At 47.1% G+C, this 9,347-nt stretch overlaps 1 protein-coding gene across 1 annotated transcript; it reads left to right on the top strand.

Moving 5' to 3' along the window:
* Positions 1–1,685: 1,685 nt before the first annotated feature.
* Positions 1,686–9,143, top strand: PRRG3 (proline rich and Gla domain 3). The gene is made up of 3 exons (XM_047844893.1): positions 1,686–2,014; positions 3,055–3,215; positions 3,602–9,143. Exons 1-3 carry the CDS (start codon positions 2,008–2,010, stop codon positions 4,127–4,129), a joined length of 696 nt encoding a protein of 231 aa, XP_047700849.1. The 5' UTR covers positions 1,686–2,007; the 3' UTR covers positions 4,130–9,143.
* Positions 9,144–9,347: the final 204 nt, after the last annotated feature.

The raw sequence follows: 9,347 nt of genomic DNA on the forward strand, positions 1-9,347 counted from the left end.
TTTGCATTCCCACCAACAGTGCAAGAGGGTTCCCGTTTCTCCACATCCTCTCCAGCATCTATAGTCTCCTGATTTGTTCATTTTGGCCACTCTGACTGGCGTGAGGTGATACCTGAGTGTGGTTTTGATTTGTATTTCCCTGATAAGGAACGACGTTGAACATCTTTTCATGTGCCTGTTGGCCATCCGGATGTCTTCTTTAGAGAAGTGTCTATTCATGTTTTCTGCCCATTTCTTCACTGGGTTATTTGTTTTTCGGGTGTGGAGTTTGGTGAGCTCTTTATAGATTTTGGATACTAGCCCTTTGTCTGATATGTCATTTGCAAATATCTTTTCCCATTCTGTTGGTTGCCTTTTAGTTTTGTTGGTTGTTTCCTTTGCTGTGCAGAAGCTTTTTATCTTCATAAGGTCCCAGTAATTCACTTTTGCTTTAATTCCCCCTTGCCTTTGGGGATGTGTCGAGTAAGAGATTGCTACGGCTGAGGTCAGAGAGGTCTTTTCCTGCTTTCTCCTCTAAGGTTTTGATGGTTTCCTGTCTCACATTCAGGCCCTTTACCCATTTTCAGTTTATTTTTGTGAATGGTGTGAGAAAGTGGTCTAGTTTCAACCTTCTGCATGTTGCTGTCCAGTTCTCCCAGCACCATTTGTTAAAGACACTGTCTTTTTTCCATTGGATGTTCTTTCCTGCTTTGTCAAAGATGAGTTGGCCATACGTTTGTGGGTCTAGTTCTGGGGTTTCTATTCTATTCCATTGGTCTATGTGTCTGTTTTTGTGCCAATACCATGCTGTCTTGATGATGACAGCTTTGTAGTAGAGGCTAAAGTCTGGGATTGTGATGCCTCCTGCTTTGGTCTTCTTCTTCAAAATTACTTTGGCTATTCAGGGCCTTTTGTGGTTCCATATGAATGTTAGAATTGCTTGTTCTAGTTTCGAGAAGAATGCTGGTGCAATTTTGATTGGGATTGCATTGAATGTGTAGATAGCTTTGGGTAGTATTGACATTTTGACAATATTTATTCTTCCAATCCATGAGCAGGGAATGTCTTTCCATTTCTTTATATCTTCTTCAATTACCTTCATAAGCTTTCTATAGTTTTCAGCATACAGATCTTTTACATCTTTGGTTAGATTTATTCCTAGGTATTTTATGCTTCTTGGTGCAATTGTGAATGGGATCAGTTTCTTTATTTGTCTTTCTGTTGCTTCATTGTTAGTGTATAAGAATGCAACTGCTTTCTGGACATTGATTTTGTATCCTGCAACTTTGCTGAATTCATGTATCAGTTCTAGCAGACTTTTGGTGGAGTCTATCGGATTTTCCATGTATAATATCATGTCATCTGCAAAAAGCGAAAGCTTGACTTCATCTTTGCCAATTTTGATGCCTTTGATTTCCTTTTGTTGTCTGATTGCTGATGCTAGAACTTCCAACACTATATTAAACAACAGCGGTGAGAGTGGGCATCTCTGTCGTGTTCCTGATCTCAGGGAAAAAGCTCTCAGTTTTTCTCAAAGATTTTTTGAGAGAGGTGAGGAAAGAAGAAACTTGGCCTGTGGGAAGTTCTCTTTCTTTCTTTCTTTCTTTCTTTCTTTCTTTCTCTTTTTTCTTTCTTTCTTTTTTTTCTTTCTTTCTTTCTTTCTTTCTTTCTTTCTTTCTTTCTTTCTTTCCTTCCTTCAGAATGAAGTCAACCCTTAGGTCTTCTAGACCCTCAGAATCTGTTTGTGGGAGAAAGAGCCCAAAAGTTAGCTTTGGGCTCTGCTGGGCCTCAGGCAGGTAACTCTGGAAAGAGAGCTTGGGGAAGTATGGAAAGTAATAGAGCTGTGAGTGGCCTAGGAGGTAATGTGCCTCATGAGGTGTTGCTTTGACCTTTGACCAGGCTAGCAGGGGTAGGGGCCACATCTCAGGGTCAAACGGGTGCACTGTAGGCTTTGGGGGTGTGATTTAATTGTGACTCTGCTTTTCTCCTTTGCCAGGCAAGTGAGACACGGGATCTAAGGGAGCAGCGATGGCAGGTGAGTTTTCCAGGGGCCAGGCTGAGGGTGAAAGGCCTACCCAGGGGCTCGCAGGAAAGGTGCATGCTTACTTTTCAAGTCCTTTCCAGCTTTCCCGTCCTGAGTGTGTCCCTGTGGCCCCTGTCTCATCGTCTGGGTAGCAGGTTTGTCCTCTCAACTCTGGTTCCCTTCTGGAGTATGTGCTCACTTGTCCACTATGAGAGAAACTACTATGACAGGCCATGGGAAAGGGCACCTGCTTGTTGGTAAAGCCCTGCTTGCTTCACTGCAAGGGGCTGGTTGGCAGGAGACCGAGCTCAGGCTTACGGAGGCATATAGCTGATACTATGCCAGGTAGTTTGACTGTAGCTGGGTCCCTTCCTTTGGAATAGGTCGATATGGCTAGCACTCAATGACATATTTGCAGGAAGCATCTGTGCCCAGTCTACAAAGATTTATATTCTCCCTGCTACCTTCTTTCCAGAGGCACTCTTAGATTCGTATGCATCCAGTGCCTCGATCTAGCCCAGATTGTGTTTGTAGTAGACTGTTTGGGGGTAGGCTGTTGATGACGGCACAGGTGGCCTTTCAGGTGGACGGACCCCACCCTGGTAGACTGCTATGGGGTGATTTGGTATTGGTCACCAGCATCAGTCTATAGGGGAGCCAATTCTCATGATAAGGGCTCTGATGTTCTCTTTTTGAAGTGAGGCAGAAGATACTGGGTACTTTCTCTGTGTTGACTACAATACTCAAAATCCTTCATGTCCATTGTTCTTGTGCAAGAAGCACCTCCCTCTCAGATCCCATTTTCCTCCATAACACCAGAGGCCTGAGTCTTGCTGGGTTCATGGTATTCTAAGCAGATACATCATGGCATCACAGAAAGTTGGCACTTTCATCCCTTTTACAAGGGGCTAGTCATATCTGGGGTAGTGTCTTGCCCACTGGTTGTGTTTTGCTTTCCTTTGTCACTGTGTTTCTGTGTCTGGGCTGAGTCTGGTTTGAAGGAGCCCCTGGGTGCCTCCCTATTCCAGGCTTCAGTGAAGCTCTCTCTTCAGTGTTTCTGGAGGCCAAGAATGCCCATTCTGTCCTGAAACGGTTCCCTCGTGCCAATGAATTCCTGGAGGAGCTGCGCCAGGGTACCATCGAGCGAGAGTGCATGGAGGAGGTCTGCAGCTACGAGGAGGTCAAGGAGGTGTTTGAGGACAAAGAGAAAACGGCATGTACTGTTCTGGGGAAGCTTCTGGGAGCAGGGGGAGCCTCAGGAATAACAAAAGCAGGCCCTGGTATCTCATACCAGTCAGAAGCAATAAAGGAAAGCCAGTCCAGTCTAAGGCAGGGCCACTGGGGCCATAGAAGGACAGACAACATGTCTTCAGAGTCCCAGCTGCCTGATTATGGGGACCTCTTCACTTGGGAGCATTGTCCTTTATCCTGGGTGCATTACATAGCCTCTCTGATAGGCCTCAGAAGCCAGTCAGATGCAGTAGGGTGGGGAGCAGCTGCAGGCCCTGCCAAACACACCAGACTTGCTGAAGGTCTCTGAGGTCCAGCTGGGGCATGAGCTCTTGCATATAAATGTAAGTGGCCATTTTTCTTTTGTAGATGGAGTTCTGGAAGGGGTACCCGAATGCAGTCTACTCAGTTCGAGACCCTACACAAAGCCCAGATGCCATGTATGTGGTCGTTCCCCTTTTGGGGGTGGCGTTGCTGATTGTCATTGCCTTGTTCATCATCTGGAGGTGCCAGCTGCAGAAAGCCACACGACATCACCCCTCGTATGCTCAGAACCGGTACCTAGCCAGTCGCGCAGGGCACAGCCTCCCCCGGGTCATGGTGTACCGGGGCACTGTGCATAGCCAGGGGGAGTCCTCCGCGCACCGTGAGGCAGGGAGCAATCCTCAGGTGGTGCTGGGGCCTAGTCGAGGGGGCAGAACCACGGTCCGCCTTGAGAGCACCCTCTACCTCCCTGAGCTCTCTCTCTCCAGGCTGTCCAGTGCCACCCCTCCCCCATCCTACGAGGAGGTAACTGCACCCCAGGAGAGCAGCAGTGAGGAGGCAAGTGTCTCTTACAGTGACCCACCCCCAAAGTATGAGGAGATAGTGGCCACCAACCCTGGCTCAGACAAATAGTAGGACTCATGTCCTGTCCAGTATGAAAGCCTCTTTCAGGGGTCTCTTATTTTATTTTTAACTTCTTAAAGACTGTGCCACCACAAAACAGCCTTAGCCTCCTTGTTGCCAAATAATTTCCTAACCGTGGATTTGTAGGAAGTCAGTTGTCAGAGACAGGTGGAGGGGGGTAGGGAACACACCTGCGTCAAAGCCCCTGGGGAGAGCTACAGGCCAGAGAGTCCAGCTCTTCCAGAAGCTCCCATGCTCCTGCCATGCTGTCCTCTCATCAGGAACTGGCTTCTCTTATGCCAAAGGTATTACACCATTGAGTTGAATGTGGCCAGAATGTCCATAGGCTCAGGCCCTGGGGCTGTGGAGCTGGCTGGAGACCTGTCTGTGATTGGATGCCTAGGCCACAGAGATGAGGGAGAGAAGCTAGCTCTTCAGCAACACCCTTTCCTCAACAGTCCTGTGCTTTCTGTCCTTGCTTACATTTTGAGGACAGGGACAGGACTGAACAAAAACAAAAACAGTAATAACAAATAAATGACCAACACAATTAAACAAAACAATATAACGGGCCATTTATAGGTGACTGGGGGAAGTCAGCTCTGTGATACTCCCCTGCCCCAACATCTGCCCCGACTCCAGATTAAAAGGAATATCTAGAGCAAGCTGGAAGGAGGGCAGGGTGTGTGAAGGATGAGAGGCAGGGGCCCGGCTGCCAGATTGAACACGAGGCCCACATCAACTTTGCCATCCTGGGGGCTAGCTCTGCTTCTAGTGTGCTTGGCCTCCTGAAGACCTTGGCTTTCCAGATGTGTACTGGCTGTGCTAAAACTGCTACCCACTGACATGAGCCCAATTATAGCCCTGGAAAAACTAATGCTGGTGACCCTGCCTGGGAAGCCCATGGCCTCTGTGTGGTTGGGGCTACAGGCTGGAGCAGAGAGCTGAAGTTTTCTCCTAATGAGGTTCATTGGCCCATGGGATGCTTAAACCCATGAACTTGGCCTCCTCAGCACTGTGCTTTCTGGCTTTGAACTTAGGATTTTTCCCTTTTCACAAGTAGGTGCAATGAGTTGAACTTGAACTTCAGATGATTGATTTCTCCTTAATAATGGTGCCCACCTGGGGAAAAGATCCTGAAGTGTCCCTTTTTAGCAATTTCTTGACAAGGGAGATGGGGAAGCCTGTGACCTGGGGTCAAAGGCCCATCAAGGGTGTTGCCAGGTGCTGGCATTTTTAATAACCCCTTTCTGTGGCCCAGAGGCTGCCTGTGCATATCAGTGAGGCTTTGGACAGTAGGGGGGCAGAAGTGACCCAGCCTTTAACTGTCTGTGACCATGTGAAAGACTCTCGACACTGCCTCCCCCACCCTTGCATGTCCATCTTCCTGGCCTCCGTGCCAAATCATTTTTTGTCTGTGGTGCTTTAAAAAGTGTAGCAAATTTTTGTGGGGCCCAAAAGAGTGCAAAGCCAGGGTCTATTGGCAACCACAGCAGTTTCAAACCCACTGAGAAGACAAGCTTCTTTCTGTCAAAACAGCTCTCTGAGGCAGGCATCAGGCCTCATTCTCTGAATGAAGCCCTGCCTTGAGGCTACAGATGACTTCTGGAGGCCCCTCCAGTCCTGAAGACTTGCCCAGGGACATGCTTCAAGTTAGGAGGCTTCTGTTCTTATCCCAATGAGTCCACCAGCTTGGACAACTTGACTCGGTGGCTGGGGTTTTCTATCCCTCCCCCTACCTCCCAGGCCTATTTGAGGCTGACTGAGCTAATGCCTGTGCAGTTCTTAAAGCACCAGGGAGCCAGTGCAGTTTTCCCTTAGGAAGATTCTTCTAGAAATGTGTAGCTTATAGGGGACCAGTCTTAGTGGAGGCCTTCGTGTGACTGTGATGTTGAGTCTCAACCTGGACAGTTGGTCTCCTGCCAGTTGACACTTTCTGTCCCGTCCTTCTCTGAGAGCTCCCTGATGCCCGAGGTGCTGACCTGGTGGCATTCCAGCTTTCCTTTCTTCATCTTTTCCTCCCTCTGGGCCTCTAACACTGCAGTCCTACCTTTCCTCACAAATGTATTTTTGGCCTACAAAGGCCCTGCTTTACCACGATGGAGGCCATGGTCAGTCGTGTTTGGTCATGTTGGAGGACCTGGGGCAGCCTGAAGCTCAGGGGCCAGCCCAGCTTTCCCAATACTTCCTCAGGCAGGTGCCTGCGTGTGACCTGGGAGCATGGGAGGAGTCACTTACCCCTATGTATCTCCTCCCCACTGAGAAGAGAGCCAAGCATTGGCCCCACTGACCAGAGCCAAAGAGAGTATGTCAAGGAATGCCTGCTGCCTTTGGCATCTGTTGAGCCCTTCCCTGCCAAGCTGGGTGGAGATGGGAGGGAGCAGGAAGCAGGAACCTGGCCTGGTGGAGGACAGCATGTGTTATGTCCTTCAGGCGCTGAGTGAGGGCCTACAGGGAGAGCTCACAGACAGCTCCTAGGGTCCTGTGTTCTGTTCAGGTGCTTGGCAGCATTCTTCCAGGTGGGCTTGCCACCGTGGTCTCTGGGATGTTTTTTGTTTTTGTTTTTGTTTTTGTTTTTTTGCGGTATTGTAGAAAAAAGACTGTACAGTATACAATGGTCATAACTCCTCGCGGTGCACATTTGGCTTTTACGAATGCCCTGTATATATCTTCTCAAACTCTGTCTTTGTATGGACGTTGGTTTGATACAATGCTAAATCTGTAGTAGCCACATTTTTGTTGTTTTTGGACGCGTGTGTGTGTGTGTGTGTGTGCGCCTGCCTGCACACATGTGCACGTTGCCTTTTCTCATATGCTTATCTGAAACAATAGCTGGTGTGTGGCTATATTTGTACCAGGAGGGTTCTGGTCTGAAGGGAGGAATGTCACCTCCTGGGGCTGGACAGCCTTTTGACAGGGCCCTGAGGGAGGAGAGCTGGTATTAGCTGTCCAAGCCCCGCAAAGTCACCACCTTCTGTCCCCACTTCATAAAAAGTTTTGTGAGAAGACTAAGCAGCTCCATCCTATGGGCCTCTGCCCTGTGGGACCCCGTCTCACATGTCCTTTTGGCACAGTGTCCTCTGCTTCAGATCCTGTTCTGTTGTTATCAACAGATGAAGAAGATCCAAGCACTCCTGGACCATTTTATTTTTTAATTTTATTTTTTTGTGTGAAAAAATATGTGACTCGACTTTCAGAATGGTGGGGCTAGTTATTTAGATATTTTTCATTAAGAAAAAAGAGAAAAGGCTTAAAAAATTCCTTGAAATATGACTGTCGCTTGTTTTCAAACAAAAACTTTTTAAGACTTTTTAAAACAAGAATCACAAACATGTCCCTCCAGTGCTGCTCCCCATCACCTGGGGTTTTCAAAATGAAAGCACAAGGGAAAGAGTGAGGTGCACAGGTGCCCAGTAACACCCAGCAGGCTGACTTGGAGGCCAGTGACCTCCTTTTGTGCTGGTGATTCCCACTGCCATTAGTGTGAATTCCTTAGGGTGCTTGGGAAAACAGGAATCTGCCCAAAGGGTTGGATGTTGTCTTTCTAGTAGCCTGAATATGAGGAATTCAAGGCAGGAAAGTGTCTTTTTGTTAAGGAGTTGGAGCCAGATGGTTCCTCTCTGGCTGTGGGTTAATCTTTTGACAAGAAAATGGCATCCCGTGAGAAGAAGGAAAAAACAACACTGCCTCTAGATTGTTCTTTTGTCTGGGGGGACGGGAGGAGGGGTCAGGGAGAGAGAGAGGCTCTCTTATTCACCTATGCTCTGTGTTTTGAGGAGTGTGCCTGTGTGCTGTCTTGCTCTCATGTTCAAGGCTGAGATGGAGAGCTGGGCAGTAAACCTTTTCAGTGTGTGATTCAGAAACAAGCACATTCTCCCCACTGAACTCTGTTCATACTAATCAGTATAATTAGCTAATTTCAAAGTACTGTAATCAGACTGCCTGCAACTATGGTAAAAGCCTATTAATTTGAAGCCCACTAATTCAGAATTTATAGAAAATCACAACTTAAGATAATTCATGGTATCTGTGATTCCTGCGCTGTAGAAATTTTTGAAATATTCTTCCCTTTAGTCAATTTTCAGGGTCATATATGTAAGAGGGATCTAGTTAAAATGAGCACATTTTTCAAATAAAAAGCTCAAGATATCAGGGATCCCTTCACCGTGCCTTCAGCTTTGGGGTTCAGTGATTCTTGTGTGTGAGGCTCTTTCCACATAGGATGATCTCTTGGTCTCTCTCCATTGTGGGAATGTTGGGTGCTGCAGCTTTTCATTCTCCTCCTTTATTTACCTTATGAATAACATAGTTTGTGAACTAGCTTGCAATGTAAAGTAATATAACTGTGTATCTTGCTGAATATTCTGTAAAGCAGATGTTTCGCTAACAGGCTGGCCACTCCCATCATTGGCCCCCAAATACTAAACATACGGAGCTTTTCCTTTCACAGGCTGTGGGCAGTGAGTCTCTCTCTAGCAGGAATTTTTCTGACAAAGATATCCAAATAGCACACCCCCTCGGACTCATTGCCTCAACAGTTGTTCCACTGTACTGAGACATCTGACCGTTGAACAGTGCCTGCCCTTCTCCCGCCCCCAGCCTGAGCATTAACACAGATATTCAAGATTGGAACAAATCCCACAGCTGCTTTTGCCTCCCGATCTGTCTCTCCTTCCCGGTGCCACTTTCCCAGGCCTGAACACACCTGCTATTTCAATCTGTGATTGTGAATTTGTGACAATGGAAACCCTGATCTGTGCAACTCAGCTTATAGACATGATTACTGTGAAATGGATTAATTTTGATACCACTTTAAACTGTGCTTGTATTCATGTGTTGACCCATGTCAGCTGGAAAATCTGTACATTCAGTACTATGTCAGGATTTCACTGGAGCCTGGGAGTAACAAACACACTTGCTTCTAATTCACTCTCTCTCTCTCTCTTTTTATAATTGTTGAGTTTAGCTGTTAAATTTTGTCTCTTTCTGTACAAAAAAGATAATTAATAATAATAAAGAGCACCTGGCATTCACTTGTGTCCTGTCCTCATCGGTCTTGGATCCCTGCTGACTCCCAAACTTGCAGGAGGTGTTGATGGTTGTGGGCCATCAACTTTGTTTTGGAAAAAACTTGTTTTTTCCAAAAGTCAGACTGTAGATAAGGAAACAGCCCAAACCAGTTTAGAAGCAGGAAGTAGAGGGATCCTGGGTCCTAAAGTTTGTCCTC

Source organism: Prionailurus viverrinus, chromosome X, assembly GCF_022837055.1.
Source record: "Prionailurus viverrinus isolate Anna chromosome X, UM_Priviv_1.0, whole genome shotgun sequence".
NCBI lineage: Eukaryota > Metazoa > Chordata > Mammalia > Carnivora > Felidae > Prionailurus > Prionailurus viverrinus.

Bases quoted from the DNA above. Each gene is read 5' to 3' on its own strand.
- PRRG3 (XM_047844893.1), top strand. The intron at 3,216-3,601 runs GCATGTACTGTT...TTTCTTTTGTAG, and splicing joins TTGAGGACAAAGAGAAAACG to ATGGAGTTCTGGAAGGGGTA.